The sequence below is a fragment of the Prionailurus viverrinus genome, chromosome B4 (assembly GCF_022837055.1).
Source record: "Prionailurus viverrinus isolate Anna chromosome B4, UM_Priviv_1.0, whole genome shotgun sequence".
Lineage (NCBI taxonomy): Eukaryota > Metazoa > Chordata > Mammalia > Carnivora > Felidae > Prionailurus > Prionailurus viverrinus.
The window spans coordinates 34,137,307-34,160,757 of NC_062567.1; the positions used below are offsets into that span (position 1 = coordinate 34,137,307).

Sequence of the window (23,451 nt, forward strand, 5' to 3'; positions counted from 1 at the left end):
TCCCAACCCCACTGGGGCACCGCGAGGATGATGCCACTTCTGTGTTCTTGTCAGTCTGAAGTTAGCACCGCCTGGGGGGTAAGGTTAATGCCCTAATCAGTGGCCAGCTGTTCAGTGGCTACCTGGGAGAGATGTGCGTGTCTCTGGAAGGCACGAGCCTGGGGTAGAGCTGAGAACTCCTCTGGTTATAAATCAGCTGCCGGGTCAAGGACCAAGGGACACATCGCTACACAGGAGTGGGTCTGAGGTATGCAAGTGGGGAATGTACCCTAAATGCACGACTCCATCCCTCTCTCACAGTCAGTGCTGGGTGTGGACAGTTCGTTTTGGTTTTCTGTTAGAAAAATAAAAACCCCAATGAAGTATGTCCAAGAGAAGAGTTTCCAGGGCACGGTCACTACTCCCTGGGAGGAGCGTGGGTGGATGCTGGAATGCACCTCACAGATAGGTTGGCATTGCTCCAACAGGTCTTTCCTTCCTTAACTGTGCTGCCTTCCCCGGGAGCCGGTCCATCTCTGTCAACTGAGTGCACGGCCCCTCCTGGTCCCTCTCTCAAGGTCCTCCCTTCAGAGGCCCCAAGGGTAGAGAGACGGGCCTCAGCAGCTGTCTGTGTGAGGCGACAGCTCTCAGGGGAGTGAGGGTGTTAGCTCTGAGGCCTCTTGGGGCCCGGCCATGGCTTCTGCTCCCCTTCCCTCTCCTTCTCAACAGTGAGTAGGGGCATTGGGGAGCAAGCACAAGTCAAGGAGCAGGAAGCAGTCAGTCCAGTGGGCCACCCTTCGGGATCACGGCATCTTCATCTGGCGGCGGTTCCACATGCCTCGCTTGGAATGGAAGTGATGGAAGAAATTCCTGAGGGAGAGACGTTCCACTTCCAGGCCTGCTTGGAGGATCCTGAGTAGGGGAGGGGCAGGGTGAGCAACAGAAGTGCAAGAGGCAGCTGGGGAGAGGCCCAGGCCCCTGAAGATCCCGCCCTCCCGCATCTATACATCTATGTCAGACCCTGTCTCTGTCTCCCTCTGTTTACTCCCCACAGGGCACGCACACAGCATGGGCTTTGGAGCCAGGCAGCCTGGGTTTGAATTCCAGCTCCTTACTATGGAAAGCCCGTGAACCCGTCACCTTCCAGAGTCCCAGTTTGCCAATCTCTAGAAAGAGGAGGATGATGAGGCACCTAGGTGGCTCAATCCGTTAGCTTCCGACCTCGACTCAGGTCATGATCTCATGGTTTGTGAGTTTGAGCCCCACGTTGGGCTCTGAGCTGACAACTCAGAGCCTGGAGCCTGCTTTGGATTCTGTCTCCCTCTCTCTCTCTCTTTCTCTCTGCCCCTCCCCTGCTTGTGCTCTTTCTCTCTCTCAAAAATAAATTAATAAACATTAGAGAAAAAAAAAGAGGAGAATATACACTCAACTCTTGAACAACACAATTTCATATTGTGCAAGGTTTTTTCTGATAAATACAATACATACACACACACACACACACACACACACACACACACACACACACATATTGGAGGCTGGTGGTAAAGGCTAGAGCTGATGGGAAGAAGGGCTCAGTACAGCTCCTGGCACACACCCCGTGCCCACCACCAGGAGCTCAGCCTACAGGGGACACATTATGTATGTGATGGAGGCAGAGGGAGCAGATTCCCTCATTGCTTTTCTATATGCTTAGCCCATGGGGTCCCTCTCACAGAGAGACTGTCCTTCCAGCAAGGCTATACTGAAGTCTGCATCTGCCCAGCCCGGCAGAGAGATCAAGGGTGGAGGTAACCGCTAGACTAGGCTTCCATCCACTTTGGGATCTGCTTTGGCCTAGTTTTGTGAGAGCTGGGTTATCTAATATGAGCTCCCTCAAACTACCTCCTTTGCAACTTCTGTATATACAGCATATCTCCCTTTTCTTTTCTCCCTCGAGGGAAAAAAAACATACACAGACCCAGTTTTAAGCCTCGGACACTCCCTAGCTGTGGGATTTAGGACAGGTACTAACTTCTCCTCAAGCTGTTTTCTTGTTTGGAAAATGGAGATAACCACACCCCCTCACAGAAGTTTGGGGACAAACAACGGACTGATGTAAATCACCTGCCAAATACAGGCCTCCAGTGATGGCTGGCTGGCTCTTAGAAGTGTCCCCGCCCTTCCAGGGCTCCTGACTTTGTCTGTGACATCCTCTAGACACTGGTCCCTTCTTTCTTTGCTGTCTCCCCTTTCCCTCCTCTGCCCCCTGCCCCTTCAGCCCAAACCTCAAGGTATCATCCTCTTTCCCTCCCCTTCCCTTGGCAACAAATTTCTTTCTTTCCTTTTTAAACTTTTACTTATTAAATAATCTCTACCCCCAACATGGGGACTGAACTCACAATCCTGAGATCGAGAGCCACATGCTCTACTAAGCTACTGGGCTAGTAGCCTCTCTTGGCAACAAATTTTTCTTTCTTTCTTTCTTTCTTTCTTTCTTTCTTTCTTTCTTTCTTAAGCAAATTTCTTGACAGAGGAATCTCATACTGATACAGCCTCCACTCCCTCACCACCAGCACGCTCCACGATCCCCTGCAACTTGGGGTCCCGGCCTGCCTGCTCCTGCTTCAGCACCCTCTTCTCGCCTGCTTGCCAAGGCTGCAGCTTGTCTGGGGTTCTTCTTTCTCCTTCTTTCCACTCTTTCCTCCTCCCTGAAACTCCCTTCTCCCAGGGCTTCCAGGGACCAGGACCTCCTGGATATCTTGCTGCCCTTTAATGATCCACACTGCCTCTTTTGTCAGCCCCAAAGTCTTTCCTGCCCCTTCACCTGTCTCTCTTATCGATTCCCACAGCCTCAGCCTTCCCAGCCAGGCAATGGCAGAGGGGAAGAGAGCTCCAATTCGGGAGAATGCAGCCATATTTTCCCACAGCACCTTGCTGTGCTTTACCCTGACAGCATACCATGTGCTTTAATTTCCATGCCAACCCTGTGACACAGGCAGAGGCGGTATCATCCCCCTTCTAATACATACAGAACTGAGTCTCGGCCAGGCAGGTAATGTGACCCCCAGTAAGTGGTGGGGCTTCCTTTGAGTACAGTGCTCTTTACCTGCATATCAGGAGTCTGCAGCCCAGGGGGCCGGGACACCATCCGTCTAGCCCTGTTCCCTACCCAGAGCACCTGATGGGATGGGATCCCAGCACGTCCCTCAGATGCCCTCCTTTCCCAGTCACCTGTCCAGCAGCTCCCAGTCTTCCCCACCCCAGCGATCTCGGAACTCCTTGGTGTTCATGCCCCCGATTCTGTCCAGGTCTGACTTGTAGATGCCGAGCAGTCCAAACCCATTCACCTCCCAGTAGCCTGTGGACAGACGAGAATCCCCCAGTGAGATGAGCCAGGGGCCAGGAGGAAGCAATGAAGGCTTCTGGGCTGCATTCCCAGAGCCTTCTCTGAAAGACAGAGGATGGGGTGCCTGAGGCTGAAAGCTGTCTCGTTTGAACAAGTCCCTTGCCTGTTCTGGGGGGAAGCCCCCCGATGCTAACGTTCAGGGGCCAATGGAAGCAGCGGTCCTAAAAGGGAAGGACCATGGGCTCTACAACAGGATCTGACAGCAGCAGTCACTGGAGGCACAGCCCAGTGCACCTTCCTTATTTGTTTCCCTCTCCAGAGGCAGGGAGCCTGTCTTTCCATTTTTTTTCCATCTGCACAGGGCATAGAGTCTGGCACACAGTAAACGTCTGGTGAAGGGAGAAAGGAAGATGGGGAGGAAATGTTCATCGTTGCTGCTGCTGTGGCCATGAGCACAGCCCTCAGGCACCTCTCTGGTGGACCATCCAATGGGCAGAAGCAGCAGGCAGGGGGTGGGGATGCTGTCATGGCAGACGTGGTTGTTTCCAGCTCTGGGATGAAGAACCAAGGCCAGAGAGGACTTTCCTACCCTCCCCAGCCCAGGGCAGAGCTTACCCTCAGGCCACTGGGGGGTGGCCCCGCAGTGCAGCCTCATCACCATGGGGGCAAAGGCCATCTTGCCCTCTACACAGTGCTTCCGGATGGTATCGATGATTCCAGCTGGGAAGTGGATGTGGAGGTCACATAGGAAGATGATGCTGTGTGGGTCCTGGGGACAAATTGGGGAGGGTCAGTAGACCCTACGGACCAGGGCTCAGAGGTCAGGCCACTCCCTAGAATGATCCTTAGGTCCTTCTCATTTGAATAATGGACAAACTTCCATAATACAAACTGTTGGGCAGATTTCCATAGTACTGGGCACCAGAGTGCAGTTCTCAGAGTCAGAGAATGAGTTCTGATGCCTTCCCTCCACAATGTATGAACTGCAAGGACTCAAGACAAATGCTCCAGTGTCATTTGTTCAGTCCCACCCTGGCACTGGCCCTGCCCCATAGCAGAGTGGAACGTCCGTGTCCTCATTCCCTCCCGCTGTGAGGAGCTGACCACCGCACATATCCCAAATGTCTCCTCCTCTTAACCAATCTGTAACCACGTCTCCAGAGCCCCTCCCAGGTTATTACCTTCACCAGGTCTATGCCAGCCTGAAGCCCAGCCGAACGCTCAAAGTTTCCACTTAGCTTCATGTACTGGTAGCTGCAGGGAGAAGAGAGGAGGGAAGGGCAGAGTATCAGGGCTCAGCCGCGATGGTCCCTGGAGGAAGCCAGCAGGCATGGAGGAGGGATGATGCGTGCTCCTGGGATGGGATTATGGGCAGGTGAGTCCTCTGGAGAAAGCCAGAGACTGGGACTCAGGAAAGCCAGGTGGGACTTTGGGCTCTGCCTAGGACCCAGCAGTCCTGAGACTTCAGAAAGCAGGTGGCTAAGGCCGTGTGCTGGCCAGGGAACCTCCTCACCTCCGCAGCTTGGACCTCTTTAGGGCCATCTCGACGTCCATGTCCTCACTGCTATAGTCCGTGATGATGATATTGAAGTGTGGGTCACCGGTGACCTGGAACAGCTTTTCCATGTCTCCAATGAATTGCTGTACCCAGCGCGCCTGGTTCTTTACTGCCATGGTAGGCAACAGAAAGAAAGAAGTGATAATGCAAAGAAAGGCATCCCCACTGCCAGCTCCTACATGAGTCAGGACCCTATCAGACCTCCGCTTAGGGGTAATACAACTATGGAAACCACCAGCAATGCTGCAGGGAGGCGGAAGGCGGAGGGAGAGCTCACTGGTGAAAGGGGGCTCTATACCCTGCTGCCTACAGAGCCTCCAGGCAGGGCCCCATGGGAAGGCCTTGGACGGGGCTTGTCCTCAGCTCTCCTAGTCACCCGATCATGCTGTCTCACTGTTATCTGCCCATCCTATTATCACCCTAGCCCACAGTTACACATGTCTGTTACGTGCTCCCCTTTTCCACTATAAAAACCAGGTAACCCCCTCTATGTCTTATTCCCCAGAGTAGTTGCAAACCCCAGTACAACAATCTGGCCATGATTGCACCCAACCCCGAAACCTGTTATAATAGGAGAGCAACTGGCTCGAGAGTCAGCATCTTTTCTAACGCCAACACTCAGTCACGTGATCTTGGGTCCTCAACTGTAAGGTGGCCTTTCCCACAGGTTCTTATGAGATCAAATCAGTGAGCAGAGACCTGGGTGGCTCACGGTTACTTTTAGGATCCCCACTCTGCTGATAATGCCCGGGCTCAGCTTGAGGCTCACCAGGCACAACGAAGTGGACCACGGCTCGGTGATTCCAGGAGAAGCCCTGGGGCCAACACAGCTTGGGCTCTGGGGCCCGGACATTCAAGACATGTCTCCGGCGGTTGTGTGAGCCCCAAACCAGGCCCTGCAGGTTCCGGGCCTCGACCTCTTCCCCACCAGCTGGATCGATGCCCTGCCAGCCTCGTGTAGACACATACTCGGAGAGCCGCACTGGGCGCTGGCCTTGTTCCAGCAGCTCAAGCTCCAGGAGGTAGCGACCTCCACGTAGCTGGTCCTGGCGCTTCTCCACGTTCACAATTCGCTGCAGCTGGTACTTCCTGTGGCAGAAAGGGCGGGCAGCTTGAGTAATTCCTTCCCCTACTGTGGGGGTAACATGGTGTGGTAGAAGCCTGTAAGGAGGTCAGGAGACCCTGGTTTTTGTCCTGGAGATGCCTTTGGCTAAGATGCTTATACCAGGGGGTGCCAGTAGAGCATGCAACTTGATCTCAGGGTCATGAGTTCAAGGCCCAGGTTGGGTGTAGAACTTAAGAAATAAGAAAAGAAAGAAAGAGAGGGACAGAGAGAAAGAAAGAACCAACTTACACCAGATGCTTAATCTCTAGTGTTCACTGCCTCCATCTTTAAAAATGTACCTAATTGACCTTGGATGATCTCTAAAGTCTGTTAAAGCTCTAAGATCCTAAGTATGTAAGGTGAATGTGTGTCCTTCAGAAACTGACCCTCATTAATAAAATACTCTGCTCAGAGTACATAAGACACATGGATTATCAAATAAATGTTGACTGGTTGGCTCAATATCATTAGTCACTAGGGAAATGCAAATCCAAACCATAAAGCGATACCATTTCACACACTTTAGGATTGTTAATGAATTAATTTCTTAATTAAAATGTTTAGTTTTGAAAGAGTGAGAGAGACAGAGAGTGAGCAGGGGAGGGGCAGAGAGAGACGGAGACACAGAATCCAAATCAGGCTACAGGCTCTGAGCTGTCAGCATAGAGCCTGAGGCGGGGCTCAAACTCACAAGCTGTGAGATTATGACCTGGGCCAAAGTTGGATACTTAACTGACTGAGCCACACAGTCGCCCCTATTTATTTATTTTGAGAGAGACAGAGCACACAAGCAGGGGAGGGACAGAGAGAGAGGGAGAGAGAGAGAGAGAGAGAGAATGGCAAAGCCTAATGCGTGGCTCAATCCCACAAACCGTGAGACCAACACATGAGCCAAGATCAAGAGTCGGTGACTCAACCGACTGAGCTACCCAGGCGCCCCCCACCTCAATGGCTATTTTAAAGAAAGGAAGATAGGGCCACCTGGGTGGCGCAGTCGGTTAAGCGTCCGACTTCAGCCAGGTCACGATCTCGCGGTCCGTGAGTTCGAGCCCCACGTCAGGCTCAGGGCTGATGGCTCAGAGCCTGGAGCCTGTTTCTGATTCTGTGTCTCCCTCTCTCTCTGCCCCTCCCCCATTCATGCTCTGTCTCTCTCTGTCCCAAAAATAAATAAACGTTGAAAAAAAAAAAAGAAAGGAAGATAACAAGTGTTGACAAAGATGTAGAGAAATTGAAACCACTGATGGGAATGAAAAATGGTGCAGCTGATTTGGAAAAGAGATTGGCAGTTTCTCAAAATGTTAAACAGAGTTACTGTAAAAGTCAGCAGTTCTACTCCTAGGTATATCCCCAAGAGAACTGAAAACATGCTGACACAAAAATTTTCCCACCAATGTATTCATAATAGTCCCACAGTGGAAGCAACCCAAATGTCAATCAACTGACAAATGGACACACAATCTATGGCATAGTCACGCAGCGGAATATTATGCAGCTGTACAAAAGAATGAAGTACTCGATACATTCTACAATATGAATAAGCTAAGTGCAAGAAACCAGAAACAAAAGGCCACATATTACACAGTTCCATTTACATGAAATGACTATTATAGGTAAATCTGTAGCAGAAGAGAGTCGAGTAGTGGTTGCCAGGGACTGAGAGGAGGGAGAAACGGAAGTCATGCTAACAGGTACAGAGTGTCTTTTACAAGGGATGAAAATGATAGGAATCATAGTGGTGATGGTTGCATAGCATTATGAACATACCTAAAAACCACCAAATTGTACACTCTAAAACTACACTGTAAAACGGTACATTAAATAGTACGTGAATTCTATCTCAATTAAAAGAATGCTGATTGGTGAAATGAACGAATGAACAAACAAAGAAGTAAGGCCATGCTTGCTGCCCTAGCCCTTGTAGCCCATACCTGGGGTCTTGTCTCTTTTAGCCTCAGTTTTGCCTGATGGTGGGACAAAGACCTGATGGGTACACCTCATTCTCAGGGACGGGGGGGGGGGGGGGGGGGGGGGGGAGGGGGGTGTCCCAGGTGCTTGATCTTCCATGGAGCCTGCCGCAGGGGACCGTGCTACAGCCCCCAGGTCCCTGCCCCCAGGCCAGCTGGCTGCGCGAGCCCCAGCCCCGGTCCCAGAAGAGCCCTTTACCTTACCCCCGGCTCCTCTGGTTGAGCTTCTTCAGGAAGACGCGTGTGACCTCGAGAGCCTCCTGCTCTGGAAGCAGCAAGTTGCCAGATGTGTTACAGTTCAGATCGATCCAGTCAGTCCGCAGGGCTTGGAAGTCCAGGTTCCGAGCACTGAAGGTCTGGTCCCAGCTTACCACGGGGTCAAACATGGGCATGTATTCGAACACCTCACTCACATCCTCTTCCTCTTCCTCTTCCTCCCCCTCTTCTTCTCCCTCCGACTGTCCTTCCTGGCCTGCAGCTACCACCACCTCTCCCTCCCCGGGCCAACCCCTCCTGGGGGCTGGAAGCTCCATCCTGTCCCCCCTTCTCTGCTCTGCAATGTATGTCTCAACTTGATTCAGCCACTGGGATTGCCCTAGCGTCTTCCTGGGGCTGTCACCAGTGGGCCTGGGCCCCTTGACTTGAGGCAGGTTTCCTGCCAGATGCCCCGGAGGCCACTTCTCAGAGGGAGGGGGATCTTGGCTGGGCCCAGGGCTGGGTCTTCTCCCCTGCTTCTCTGGGGGCTGGACTGGGACATCACTGGTCCTCACAGGGAAGGGAGCTGTGGAATTCCTCTTGGAAAAGGGTGTCAGTGGACCCTCCCAGGGCTGAGCCAGGAGTTTCCGCAGGCTTCGGAGGTGGTAGTCAGTGACATCCTGCCCAGGGGTAAAGGTGGGCACTGGTTTTCCCTCTGGCATCCTGGCATTCTGGTCATTGGAGTCAAGGGTCTCCTCCACTGCTTCTCCATATTGGGATTCTTCTAGAAGGCCTTCCTTGAAACCTGTCGTTAATAACAACCATTCCTCACATTGGAGTTGCTAACCTTTCCCAAACGAGATATACAAGATCATCTGTATAACACACCAAGGAGTTTCAGATGGGGACGGCATCTGGGCTCTGCTATTCACTCACTTATTTATTGTGTGACCTGGGGTGAGTTACTAACCTCAACTAACTCATTTCTTCCTTCGTGTAAAGGGAATAATAGCCCATCTTCCATAGGGTTGTTATGAAGATGGAGTGACATAAAATACACAAAGTGCCTAGCAGGTGCCTGACACTTGTAGGACCCAACAAATGGCCCTGGATGTGCCCTAATCCCTCAGGAAGGAGGGCCACAGAGAGACAGTGCTTCTCTATAGCAGACTTCTCCAGTGAGGTGCCAGGGACAGCGATGCCCTCAAGCAGTCCAAGGAATCTCCTCCAGGGCTCTAAATCTCCTCCAGCTGACTGCAGCATGCTGTTAAAAACAGTGTCATTTTCTACCAGTATGGAGAAGGTAGGAGTACCACTCTCTACTCCTTTGGGTTGGAGGAGGGGCTGTGTGGTTTGGATTTTAAGCTCCTCAGGGGCAGGGCTGGCATGGTCTGAACTTCCCCTAGAAACAGACCATGGTCACCCCTCCCGACCTGACCTGGAAGCTTCAGCTGTCACTCTGTACCTGGCTGCTCCGGCTTCTGCTTCTCAGGCTGGTCCATCTTGATGTACTCCTGAAAGCTGAACCTATAGGAGGGAGGCAGAGGTAGACTGGCCCCTGGTGCCCTGCAGGCTCATGAGTGAGGCTCTGCCTGAAGCCCCCACAGCAATATGGAGTCATGCCGGGGACTAGGGTGCAGGAAGGAGGCTGGGCAAGAGAGTGTGTGTGTGTGTGTGAGTGTGTGGCGCGCCCAGGAAGGGCCAAGTCTCCTTGGCCTGGAAGAACATTTGTGTCCCCTCTGGTCCATGAAGCTCTACTGGCTTTTGCAGAACCCATCCATAAGGTCATTTCCTTACTCCATTCAGTGTCACTCACTTGTCCTGGTAGTATGAGTTTTCCTGGTAGAAGCATTTATTGTGGGTCTCCATGTGGCTCAAGCGGGTGTAGTCATTGGGGTAAACGAAGGACAGATGAACCTGGAGGCAGAGAAAGAAGCAGCAGGAATAAGAGCCCAGGATCCTGGTAAGAAATCAGCTAACCAGGGTTAAGCCTGCCCCTGGCCAGGACCACCTAGGGCTCCTCGGGACTGGCGAGGGGAAGACGGGCTGCTCTGAGCTCTGAATTTGTTATGCAGACCGGGATTCCATTCCACTCTTTAGGCCTCCTCTCCTGGGCTCTCTGGACCAAGCATAAGCCCCGATTCAAGCTTCCTGGTGCACACATACCTCATCTCCTATCTCAGCTCCTTCTCCCCAGCTACAGCCAGGACCATCCTCTCCTCCTTCTGCCATCTTATCCTCTCCTACAACCTCTAACTTTTACCTGCAATGTCCCACAGTCCCCTTTTGTCATTCATTCCATTGCTTTCGGCCCTCTTAAATAGCTTAAGGCAATGTCACCCACAAACATCTCAGTTCAACCCCACCCATTCTCTGACCTTGGGGAGGACTTCTAATCATCTCTAGATCTGGATAAGTAGTGTGCATTCTGCCTCTACAGTTTCTACTAGGGCTACAGGCTCTCTAGAGCTAACCTCCCATCCACAGTTCACTTTCCCCCAGTGCCTTGTCTATGAGTTTATTAACTACTGCTGGCTCATAGCCCAGTAGGTCAGACCCGGGCAGGACTGTATGGCCCAAGGAGCAGAGAATATAGGAAGCATCGGGCCACCCCACCTCATGTCATCATCACTGTTGCCGAGTTGGTGTGGGGGCTTCCCAAGGCAGAGCCTTACAGGGTGGTCCTGTGGGTGAGAGAGGCAACCGGGAACGCAAGCGCTCCCAGCCCAGGGACCTGTGAGGACATCCCATCTGCTGCTATGTGGCATAGGGAGGAGGAAGAGTCAGCCCCGGCACCCCTCCATCTCAGCCACAGGCAGCAAGCCCTCTGGATCCTGCCCCCACTGGCCAGCCCCAAGACTTACAAAGCGGAGTCCCTGGTAGCGCTGCAGGGGAAGCCCATCCACCAGGTAGCTGGGTTTGTAGGGACAATCAGGCAGGACATGGCGGAGATGAGCCTTGGGAATCAGAGGCACTGAGGACAGTAAGGGAAGAGGGGTCAGGGTGGGGGACGGGAGCCTGGAATGGGCTGGCTTAGAGCCAGGAAGGCACTCGGCTGAGGAGGAGGGCCGAAGGCCTCTGCTCTGAGAAAACACCTTTTTGTATTTGCTCGTGGCAGCAGTGGGCAGAGACCACGTCCATCAGCTGAGGTTGCCAAACCAAGGCTGGCACCACCTTTCTGGGGTGGGAGCACCTTGGAGGCCAAGGATTCAGACACGGTCCCTGGTTCAAGGTACAGCACAATACTGGGACTGCTGTACTGGGCTAACCTCACTAAAGGTTTAGAAACATCCAAGAGGCCACAAAGTCTCACCCTAGTGTAGTGCCAATAACTGAATTTCCTCCCAGTTGTTATGGGACTTGGTCATCTTTAAAAATGTAAATTCTCCCAAGAGTTGACAACTCCAGCACCTGGGTGGGAACAGATTTCTCTCACTGGATTCAAAGAGTTGTGATCCCCTAAGAAACTATGACGTATGGAATTGTGGAGGCATGCACAGGGGATTTCTGGGCTCTGGTTCTATTTCCTGTCCTGGGAGGTGGTTACACAATGTCGGTTCTATAATGATTTGTATAATTATAAAATTGTACATATATATTTTTTGTGCTTCTCTGTACCCATGTTATATTTTACACTACATAAGGGGAAAAAATGACTCTTTGACTTTTGGGATACTGTGTAGAAGTGACAAGTCTCCCAACTTGCCTCCCACTAAACCTGGCAGAGTACCGTCCCCAGACTGGATGACAAGAATGCGGCTGAGGCCTTACCTCGATAGAGGGTGTCCCGAGGGTCCGGCCGCAGCATGTCTGCAAGGGGCTGCTCATCTCTAGGAAGAGAGTCTGGGGACCCTACATGGCTGGCTGCTGTCTGAGGGATGTGGCCCACGTCATCCATCCTTAGGACTGTCTCGTCTGGGCCCAGGGAGAAAAGAACAGAAAGCAGCTGTGAGTCCTGGGGCAAACCAAAGCCAGGCCCCTGCCCCTCTGAGGGGCTGAGTGCAGGCTTCTGTATCCCCCAGGGATAGTATGGGGTGTGCGCGATCCCTCTCCCTTGTTAGCCCTGCTCCCTCACAAGTTGTGGGTTCAGCTACTGATCTCCCTTAGAGCCACCCCACCAGCCCCATGGCTAGCAAATACCACAGTGTATATGGGAAAAAGACAGCTTTCTGCTGGAAATTTGTCACTATAAGTATGCCTCATTTATTTAACAAATGCATCTATAGCATTTACTAAATAACAAAACAGGCACCGTTCTAAGCATCTTATAAATATCAAACCATTCAATCTTTATAAGCACCATAAGACTTATGTACTTCTTAATTATTCCTATTTTATAGACAAAGAACTTTGGGAAAGAGAATCTAAAGCATTTTCCAGAGATCACACAACTGATTAAGTGGCAAAGCTGAATTTGAACGTAGGCTATGTCGTCCCTGCCGCAGACAGGTCAGCCATGCCCCCCACGGGCAGGGCGCCCCCCCACCCCCACCCCCGGCATTCTGCACAGCTCGCTCATCATCTCCTGGTATTTTCTCTCTTTTGTTTTAATTTTGAGAGAAAGAGACAGACAGAGAATACACACAGGAGGGGCAGAAAATGAGGGAGAGAGAGACAATCCCAAAGAGGTTCCATGCTGTCAGCACAGAGCCCGACTAGGGGCTTGAACTCACAAAACCATGAGATCACGACCTGAGCCGAAACCAAGAGTCAGACGCTTAAACGACTGAGCCACCCAGGCGGTCCATCCTCCTGGTATTCTCATCTCCAAGTGGGCCAGGCTTACTCCTTCCCTTTTCTCACTGCCCTGGGGACGGGTTGCTTGTCCTTGCTCCCTGCCTCCTGGACTCATTTGTCTACAGCCCCAGATAGAGCTCTCCTTCTGTACCCAAGGCTGGGTGCCTCTGGCTCATCTCACTAGTTTCTCCCCTAAACTTTGGTATGGGCCTCTTTCTTCTCATTTCACATTGCATCTATGGATTCTAGCTCTCCCTTCTTCCTCTTGCACCAATTCAGCAGCTCACAACCTGCCCCTCTGCCTTGACCTTGACCTTGTGGCCTCCTGCTTTACTCACCAGCAACCTCCTCCCACCTGCCTTGCCCATTCCATACTGCCTCCCCTCCCCCGCCCATCACCGTCTGGGAACCCAGGCCTCCCTGGCCTGTCCCCATCCTGCCCTCCTTCTCTCTCACACACTTCCCACTGCCTTCTCAGTCTCCTCCCCTTAGGGTTCTCCCCTTAGGGTTCTGGCCCTGCCTGCTCTTCCTACACCCAGGCCCAGTGATTTCTCAGTGGGGCCTGCAGATAGGAGTCTTGCTGAGGAAATCATGAACAATTCACAGTATAACTGAAGAGTTCATTTACTGTGAATTTAAAGCAGGTGAGAAAGTTTCTTTAGCTCTGGTCATGGCTTTGCAAAGAACTATGGTTCCCTCATCTGTGAAATAGGAAACTGTCTCAGAGGTTTCTCATCTGGAGTGAGCCTCATGGTCTCTGGATGCCCTTGAAATCATACACAAAATATTGTGCATGGATGGGTAAGGGCATTTTTCTGGGGTGAGGTCGCAGCGAGCTTCCAGCAGGTTCTCAGAGTCCCTGACCCCTGAGAGTTAAGGACCTCTGACCTTAGGGTCCCTTTAAGCTCTGTTCCTTGTTCTGAGCCCCCTTCACACCCACATTCCAAGCATCTTGAGCTTTAGTCTGCACCCCTCCCCTGACCGAAGCCCCCTGTGGACTGATCCCCACGTGTTGGTGCCAGCTCGCCTCTGTGTCCAGGCGAGGAGCAGAGCCTACTCACTTGTGAAGAGGGACAGGGAAGGGGAGTCAATAATGCTGAACTTGGCTCCAGGGTCATTCCGTCGCCACTGGAAGAGGAGAGAGGGCAGATGCAGAGGGCTGGAGGTAGCTGGATTTCGGAAAGGGTTCAAGGGACAAGGGGCGAGGAGTGGCTCAGAGCTGAGCTAGGAGGGCAGGAGCGGCGGAGCCCTCACCGCGACTTCCACATGATCGGTGCCCTCGTCATTCTGCTTGTGCAGCACCTCGAAGTAGTACCTCTGGGAGGCTGCCAGGCTGGCAGGAGAGAGCAGAGAAACAAAAGGCTATCTTCTCGGGCCGTGTTGTCACCCCTCTGACCCACACTTCTGCCGTACCAACACCAGCTCCTACCTTGCCCCTGCCCCCCCCCCCCCCATATCTTCTTGTCTTCTCTTTGTTCACAGAATCCCAGGAGCTTTGCTTTTAATGCTGGCCTGGAGTCCCCACGCTACTGCTTACCCACAGTGTGACCTTACTTTTCTCTTCTCTAAGATGGCGGTAATAACAGTACATACTTCACAGGATAATCATGAGAATCAAAGGACATAGACATCTCCCTCAACTTATGATACGGTTACATCCTAATAAACCCATTGTAAGTTGAAAATATTGGAAGTCAAAAATGAATTTAATACACCTAAACTACCGAACAATATAGCCCACTTGAACGCACTCAGAACACTTGCATTAGCTTACAGTTGGGCAAGATCATCTGACACAAAGCCTATTTATAATGAAGTGTTGAATATCCCATGTAAGTTACTGAATGGAAGTAAAAAACAGCATGGCTGTAAGGGTTCAGGTTATGCGTGTATTTGTTGTTGACCCTGCGAACACATGGCTGACTGGGAGCTGAGGCTCACAGCCACTGCCCAGCATCACAAGACACTGCTGTGCCCTGTATCACTAGCCCGAATAAAGACCCAAATTCAAAATCTGTAGTACCGTGTCCACTGAACACATATCACTTCTGCAACATCGTAAAGTTGAACAAACGTAGGTCTGGCCATCTGTAATAATAGAGTTGATACTGTGTGCTAGACACGTTCTAAGTGCTTCATGTATACTAACTCGCTTAATTCTTGTTTACAGATGAGAACACTGAGGCACAGAAATGTTGGGTGATTGCCAAAAGTCACTGAGGTGGTAAGTGGTGGAGCTGGGATTTGGACCCAGGCAGTCTTGCTTTGGGGTCCATGATGCTAGCTGCTTTACTCAGTTACATGTAAAGTGCTCACCACAGAGACTGGCACATAGCAAGCGCTCTTGGCAAGCTAGACTGTCTTACTGTTATCAGCCTCGCTATTATCACCATCAAGCCCATTCGTGTTCTCGCCTGTGTGGGCAGGCCACCAGGTGGCACTGTGAAGTTGGGCTAAGTCCCCCTGCCGGCATGTTAAAGCAATTCCAGCCACTATGGCTGGGAAAGGCCTTGTTTCCCTCCAGTCTACCAAGGGATCACTGTGACGAGGAACTTTCTGCAGCACAGGCAGAGCAGCCGGTGTCCAGGCTGTACCGCTGCGGACATTCCCAGGGATGGAGCAAATGGGAAGGTCAAGGACTGGGAGAAGAGAGACCTATTTTGTTTTCTAGTCCTGAGTGTCACTAGATAGCTGTGTGACTTTCATTAAGTGACACCCCTCTCAGAGCTTCAGTTTCCCCATCTGTAAAATGAGGAAGGATGGACCAAACGGCTTCTCAAAGACTTCATCTATCAGAACGCAGGAGTGCCTGGGCACACTGAACTCTGGAATAAGGAAGGCTGGATAGTGGGAGGGGGTGACTGGGCTCCTTGACTCTGATTTGGCCTCAGCGCTTGAGGTAGGCTGGGTTTTTTTTCTCCTGCTCACAGGAACGTCATGAGACTCCCTACTCACCTCACTGGCTTGGAAATTTGACTCCGAAATTTCCCAAACTCTCCAGGGGCAGTCCACTCTTTTCCAGTCTAGAGGTGTGGGGAGAGTGGAAAGAGAAGGAAGGAAGAAGACAAAAAATATGAAGAAAGGGAGGCAGTGAGTGAAGAGACAAGGAAGGAATGGGGAGAAAGTAGACAGGAGAGGAAAGAAGGGGGGCGAGGGGAGAGAAAACAGGAGAGGTAAGGGAAGTGACAGATGACACGGGCAAAAGCACCTCCACCCTTCCTAGAGGGTCCAGAGCAATCAGGCCCCAGGTGTGCCTCCTTGTCACCATGCTAAGGATGCTGGAACCCAGCAGGGGGTGGCCTAGTCCCTGCCCAGAGATGAATCTTTCTGAGGACTTTCTGTGGCCCCAGACTAACTCCTTACTCCTCCCCAGTTTACACCTCAGTTTATCCCTTTGTAAAATGGGGCAGCGGTGAGAGGGAAGAGGCTTCCTTCCCACACCTTCTTCCCTGGCTGTCACACCAGAAAGACTAATGGTAATGAGGGTTTCCTGATGCAGGCAGGTGTCTCTTCCATGACCTGGCTCCTTGGCCCAATGGGAGAGCTCTGGGGCTGGGCTGACCCTACCTTGCCCACACTGGCCAGCAGCTGAAGGCCTGACACCTGGTCATCACGGCTGAGCCAGAACTCTGCATTGTCATCTGCAGCAATGGCAAACTGGATCTTCCCTGGGCAGTGGGGGAGAGAGTTCCAGATGAGAGCAAGAAGGGCATTGGCATAAAGGCCTGAAAGCCTATTTTATGTCTTAGTAATTACATTCTCTTCAGGGGACTTAAAGTGGGGGTTCCTCATCCTAGGAGACCCCATGAGGATGGAGAAGACTCACAGGGAGAGACAAGCTATTCTAGACTCTACAAATTAGGGAGACAAGTGGCAACTGGATGATACCTCATGGGGACTAAATTCCCCCCCTCTCCCCAGTGATAGACTAACAGGGTCCAGGCAGCCTAGTGTGGACTTACTTCTCAGCTAGAGGCTTATGTTCTCTGGGTACCATAAAGAACCTGGGGGAGGGAGCAGGAGGAGGGGACTTTGGGGCTGGCCTCACCATCGGTGAAGGGGTGCAGGTAGCCAAAGATGCGAAGGCCATAGTTGGTCCATTTGGGGGACACGGCCAGCTTCCTCAGGGTTGTGCGAATCTATACCAAGAAGGGGGGGCGGGGAACTGTTACTTAGATGAGAGAAGAGGAAACTGAAGAAATCGGGCCACTCAGGGCTGGTGGGAAGACCAGAAGGGAAGGAGACAGGAGGGACTGGAGTGTGACTTGGTGAGTAGAGTATAGGCAAGATTTACACTCCTACTTGCTTCTTTGAGCATATGACCTTGTACAGTGCACAACCAGCCCAACTGTATGCGGTAGCTCTGGCTAAACCACATCACAGCCATAACGAGAGCCTAAAGCTGAAAAGATGCAGAAGATGGCAGAGAGAAATCAAAGGAATCCGTGGGATGAGAGCAAGGGTAATAACTGGACAGGAGAAAAGAGGACCCAAGATATAAAGGAAAGAAAGTGAACCAGAAAAGAAGCCAGGAAAGATGGAGACAGAAGGTAGGGGGAGATGAGAGACAGAAGCGGGGCAGAGGGAGGGGAGAGGAGAAGGGTGTGGAGGGAGGGACAAGAGGCACATCCAGCAAACACTCACATGGGGGTACAGTGGGAAGTGAAGGTTCCTCCTGAGCTGCTGAATAGAACTGCCACACCAGTCTTCAAACACATGCAGGTTGGCACGGCCCTGGAACTGTATGGGGCAGAGAAGTAAGCGGGTGAGTGTGAGCACCCCCAAACCCGTCCGGCTCTGCAGCTTGAGGAGGCACTAGCCACCACAGCCCCAGCCTGTTTTCCTCTCACTACTGAAGGTCACGGTCCATTTCAGTTCCATCCCCTCCTCAACCTTGCAGCTTCTTTCTCGAACCTCCATCCCCATTGCCTAGCCCTGAGGCCTGGGTCTGTTTTTCTGGCCATGCTTGTGGCCACACACACACACACACACACACACACACAGTCCCAGCTCTTTCCATGCAGGAAGGGGGCTGGTTTGCATTCCCCAGGCAAGGGGGAGTAATAGCCATGACAGAAAGGCATAGATGACAGAAAGAACTGGAAGGAGGCGCCAAGCTGGGGTTTCAGCTAAAGACTTGCTCTCCTCCCCTCCCCTTTCCCTTCTGCCTAATAGTAAGCTCCACAGCTGTCTGCCGGTGAAACCTTATCTACCCAGTAGTCTTCACGCTTCTGGCTCCCCTTGTGGGGAAGCAGCTGGGAAAACGCTGCAGGAGGTCTTTGGGGGCCCCATCCGGCAGGACGCCTCTGCCTCCAACTGCTCCCTCAGGAGCTGGAAGCCTCTCGCCCTGCCCAGCCTCTCCTGGCATAACTACCCGGGTGCCCGGACCTGGGCAGCCCTGGAAAGGTAGGAGCAGAAGATGTATGCTCTCTCCTCCTTGGCAGTGGCATCGGTGGAGGGGTAGAGATTGGGCCTGGAGGCCAGCAGCAGAGGGCCCCCTTCAGAAGAGAGGGCCTTAGAGCCAGTGCTCTGAGTGGGTGGAAGAAGGGCTGGGAGTTTGAGTGGGGAGGGGAAGCATGGGGATCATGTCCCAATTTATCCTGACAAAGAGTTTCAGATTACCCCATCTCAGCAATTTTCTCCTCCCCCTCCCCCAGAGCTTAATCTCCAGGTTGTGGGAGGTGGGGCCTCAATTACTCTACACAAACAGGCCCTGCCCTTCCCTCCCCACTGTGGCCCATCAGATATCAAAATCTGAGCTGCCCTTAGGAAAACAGAGGAGGAAGGGACACCCAGACTGGAAGCCAGATAAAAGGAAGTGGCACATGGTCTTCCGGCAAGCGATCTGGAGGGAGGGATGGTGGGGGGAGAACTCCTGCATGCCAATGCCAAAGATCTGAGGTGAGGGCTCTGAGGAAACGCTACTCCAAAGCCAGACCCAGAAGGGACCCAAGAGAGCTCCCTGTCCGGTCAGCAGCCTGGCCCTTCCCGGGCACACTGGGCTGGTCAAAGCTAGGAGTGCAGGGCCTTGGGAAGCAGCCATCACTCCGGGGAATAGGAGTGGGGGGCTGGGATGGGTGGGAGAGAGAATGTGGGCTGGGTAGGTGGGGGGCGGGTTAAGGCTTCTTGGAAGGAAAGAATGAGGACATTGTGCTACTTCTGGGGAAATTCCTTAAGTCCAGTTTACAAGACTCAGTTGTCTCCTACCAATGACCTCCTCTCGGCCCCTCCCTGGGAGACTTTCAGGGCAGCGTGCTCAGACCCACAGCAAACTGCAGAGGGAGGGCATGCCACCAGAGTAATCTGTTGTGCTCAGCCAGGGGCCAGAGGCCACAGGGGGATTGGGCAGGGGAAGGAGGGAAGGAGGGGAAAAGGAAGGATTTGGGCTGGCCACCGCCACCCTCCCCCAGGGCCTTGGCTTGCAGTACAGCAAAGTAGCCTGGGATGCTGCAGGCAATGGAAGGTGGGGCAGGTGGGGGTCTAGGAAGAGGACTGGACCTCTCCCTGAGGTCTAGGCCCTCACTCGGCATGAAGGCAGCCCTCAAGCCCTGCTTCACCCACTCTCAGGCTGTAGGTGGGGGCCTCTGAGAGACCAGTGGGCACCATCTTTCTCCCCGGGCCCAGCCTGGCAACCCCACCAGGATTTGTGTCTCTCCGAGTTTTGGAGACTTTGTATCTGGCAAGGATGAGGGACTCCAGCTCATCAGCACCGCCCTTTGCCCACTCTCTCCACTGTCCAGCAGGGGCTTAGGCCCAGGGAAGGACACTGGTTACCCTCGATCACCACAGTGTGTCCACAGCTAATGACGGATTCAGAACTTCCAGTTACAAGCAGTTGAAGAAAATATTTGTTGGAACCTTCTTGTTTTAGAGGTGAGAATATTGAGGCCACACGAGGTAAACTGACTCCCCCCAAACACACCACAATTAGCCCTGTGGAAGCGGGGAGGGCGTCTGGGGGTATGGATGCAGGAGGGTAAGGCCAGCCTGCTGGGCCCTCCCACAGACACGTCTGCTGTCTTCCTTTCCCACAACACTGCCTCTGCCAGGCCTCACTGGGCTTGCCAGGCCTGCAGCAGAGCCTCCTAATGGGATGGAAGCTTCTCTCCCTCTGATTCTGCACACTGCCTGCATGACTGTCTTTCTAGAGCACAGATCTGATCATGTCACTCCAGTGCTTCAAACCTCAGAAGGCTCCCAAAAGGCTCCAGAACAGAACCTCACCCTGGCATGCGAGATCTTTCCCATTGACCTATCTTCCCAGCCTCACCTCATGCCACTCCCTGTCACACACCTACTTCCACCCACACCCAACTGCCCGTCTCTGCCATGCCCCTTCACCTCTCCATGTCTTTACAAATACTATTTCCTGGTTGGAAGGCCTTTTCCTATCTCCCCCACCTGGCAAACTCTGGCTCATCCTTCTCTGACTTTTTGAGGCAGAGTTAATAGCTTCCCTCCTGAGTGTTCCCAGAACATCTTAACTATTTGAATGAACAACTGCTTGGAGAAGCTAAGCCCAGAACCATATGCTCCCTCATTTATTCTGTAAGCAGTGAATGGCTGCTTTGCAGCAGTTAGAGATGAAAAGAGATGTGGTCCTCCAAGGAGAGAGATGTGTTAACAAATGGTGTCACCTGTGTCAGGGGCTAGCTATTACAGAGGTGTCAGAGGCACATGGCACGAAGGCAGGAGTGGTCACCTCTACCGCCAGGCGAGGCAGGAGCTGATCATGGATGTACACTCGAAATGGAGAAATAAAATGTGATACAGACACAATGCAATAATATTCAGCAATAAAAAGAAATGAAGTACTGATACATGCTACAGCACAGATGAGCTTGAAAACGTCACGCCAAGTAAAAGAAGCCAGACATAAATGGTCACATCACATGATTCCATGTATATGAAATGTCCAGAACAGGCAAATGTAGAGAGACAGAAAGTAAATTCTTGTTCACCTAGTTCTGGATGGGGTGAGGGTGGTGAGGGGTGATGGTTAACGGGTATGGAGTTTCTTTCTGTGGTAATGAAAATGCTCTAAATTGATAGTGATGGACGATGCATAGTGATGCACTCTATGAATATACTAAAATCTATTGAATTACACACTGCAAATGGGTGAATTACATGGTATTTAATTTGTATGTCAATAAAACTTACAAAAACAATAAAAGTAAGCCTGAGAAGAGGATTCTGGCTCTCTGCCCTCTCCTCAAGAGACACCACCTCACCAAAGCCAGCATGGCATGACCCCAGGAAAAACACTGACTTCCTTTGATCTTATTTTGTATTCACCAAATTTCTTTCTTGTAACTATTTTGGTTTACCAGATGGAGCATCTTAAGTATCAGACAGTGTTTTGATCAATGGAACCATCTACTGATGTAAATGAATAAATTGGCATTGAGGTTTGTTCATTAGTGGGGTTTGTTAACTAGTCTTAGGATTCAGGTTGACATGAATAAGTTTTTGAGGGCAGTTACCCCGTGAAGCCCAGCCCCACACCGGCCACTCTGACGTTCTCTCTGACACACACCAAATAGAATGTCTAAGGCTGCTCTGCTTTCAAAAGTGACTTCTGGCCTCAGAGACCCTGTGCTGCTGGCTAAAGATGGGGGTGGGGAGACAGAGACCACCGTCAGCCTTGTTATACTCTGTCCTTGCTCACCTTCCGAGCAGGGCTGTGTCCTAGCGATGCCACGTTGAGTAAGTGAGTGAGTTAACCCCTCTCTGAGTCATTACTTGCAAAAGGCGGATAATAGTACAACCTGACAGCTCATGACAGCTATGACATATATTATCATTAACCTGAGCATTTCCTGCTGAAACCGTATGTCAAAAGGCAGGTGACAGGAAAGGAGATGGTAACAAAGAAGTCCCTGTGGTGAACTGGAAAAGAGCTGGAACCACCGTGCAGCTGTGTGACTAACTGCAGATGTTAGTTGTTGAACCTTTTCTTTTTTTGAGAGAAAGCAAGAGCAAGTGTGAGCTGGGGGTAGGGGCAGAGGGAGAGTGAGAGGGAATATTAAGCATGCTCCAAGCTCAGCATGGAACCTGATGTGGGGCTCGATCCCACAACTGTGAGATCATGCCCTGAGCAGAAATCAAGAGTTGGATGGCTTAACCAACTGATTTACCCAGGTGCCCCAGTTACTTAACCCTTTTTTTTTTTTTGAGGATTCTTTTTAAAATTTATTTATTTTTGGGGCGCCTGGGTGGCTCGGTCGGTTAAGCGTCCGACTTCGGCTCAGGTCATGATCTCGCGGTCCGTGAGTTCGAGCCCCGCGTCGGGCTCTGTGCTGACAGCTCAGAGCCTGGAGCCTGTTTCAGATTCTGTGTCTCCCTCTCTCTGACCCTCCCCTGTTCATGCTCTGTCTCTCTCTGTCTCAAAAATAAACGTTAAAAAAAATTAAAAAAAAAAAAAAATTTATTTATTTTGACAGAGAGAACACACAAGCACGCATGTGAGTGTGAGCGGGGGAGGGGCAGAGAGAGAGGGAGAGAGAGAATCCCCAGCAGGCTCCACACTGCCAGCACAGGGCCCAAAGTGGGGCTCGAACCCATGAACCATAAGATCATGGCCTAAGTGCAAATCAAGAGTTGGATGCTTAACTAACTGAGCTACCCAGGCGTCCTAGTTGTTTAACCTTTTAACAAAGGCCTTGTTTTCCTCGTTGGTAAAATAAGATGATTGGATCAGTGATTCCCTGAAAATTCATGAAAACTGTAATGAGGATTTTGCAAGGTAATTTTTTGTTTTGGTAAAGCTACTTTTAATATTAAAAAAAAAAAAAGTCCATGGACCTCTGGCATTTACCACCAAAAGGCCATACACTTAGTAAAAGATCAACTGTTTCTTTAAAAAGTTAATCCTAGGGGCACCTGGGTGGCTTAGTCAGTTGGGCGTCTAGCTTTTGATTTTGGCTCAGGTCATGGTCCCAGGGTCATGGGATCAAGCCCCACATCAGGCTCTGCACTGAGTGTGGAGCCTGCTTGAGATTCACTGTCTCTCTCTGTGCCCCTCTTTCCTGCTCATGCTCAATCTCTCTTTAAAATAAGAGTATGGGACGCCTGGGTGGCGCAGTAGGTTAAGCATCCGACTTCAGCCAGGTCACGATCTCGCGGTCCAGGAGTTCGAGCCCCGCATCAGGCTCTGGGCTGATGGCTCAGAGCCTGGAGCCTGTTTCCGATTCTGTGTCTCCCTCTCTCTCTGCCCCTCCCCCGTTCATGCTCTGTTTCTCTCTGTCCCAAAAATAAAAATAAACGTTGAAAAAATAAGAATAAATAAATAAATTTTAAAAATTAAATAAAAAGTTAATCCTATTTTAATCACTATTTACTATTTGTTCACTGTTTTAATTTCACATATAGATATATGTATATATATATATATATATATACACACACACACACACATATATATATATGTATATCTCCATCCTTGATTGGCCAAAAAAACTGGGGACATTAATAATTCATAAATGCAGAATGTGGGGCACCTGGATGGCTCACTTGGTTAAGTGTCCAACTCTTGGTTTCAGTGCAGATCATGATCTCATGGCTTCATGGGTTCAAGCCTGTG

General features: G+C 51.4%; 1 protein-coding gene across 1 annotated transcript in view; it reads right to left on the minus strand.

Moving 5' to 3' along the window:
* Nucleotides 1-339: 339 nt before the first annotated feature.
* The window catches only part of B4GALNT3 (beta-1,4-N-acetyl-galactosaminyltransferase 3), a 100,495-nt gene continuing 77,383 nt past the window's right edge, over nt 340-23,451 (minus strand). Inside the window, exons 4-20 of the mRNA XM_047866994.1 lie at nt 17,511-17,606; nt 16,915-17,005; nt 16,434-16,534; nt 15,822-15,889; nt 14,121-14,199; nt 13,928-13,994; nt 11,901-12,044; nt 10,994-11,103; nt 9,946-10,046; nt 9,595-9,656; nt 8,139-8,934; nt 5,635-5,954; nt 4,821-4,974; nt 4,489-4,561; nt 3,923-4,076; nt 3,193-3,319; nt 340-891 (exon numbers count right to left, since the gene is read on the minus strand). Of these exons, the coding sequence (XP_047722950.1) occupies nt 783-891; nt 3,193-3,319; nt 3,923-4,076; nt 4,489-4,561; nt 4,821-4,974; nt 5,635-5,954; nt 8,139-8,934; nt 9,595-9,656; nt 9,946-10,046; nt 10,994-11,103; nt 11,901-12,044; nt 13,928-13,994; nt 14,121-14,199; nt 15,822-15,889; nt 16,434-16,534; nt 16,915-17,005; nt 17,511-17,606 (2,652 nt within the window). The 3' untranslated portion in view covers nt 340-782. The remainder of the gene's footprint in view (nt 892-3,192; nt 3,320-3,922; nt 4,077-4,488; nt 4,562-4,820; nt 4,975-5,634; nt 5,955-8,138; nt 8,935-9,594; nt 9,657-9,945; nt 10,047-10,993; nt 11,104-11,900; nt 12,045-13,927; nt 13,995-14,120; nt 14,200-15,821; nt 15,890-16,433; nt 16,535-16,914; nt 17,006-17,510; nt 17,607-23,451) is intronic.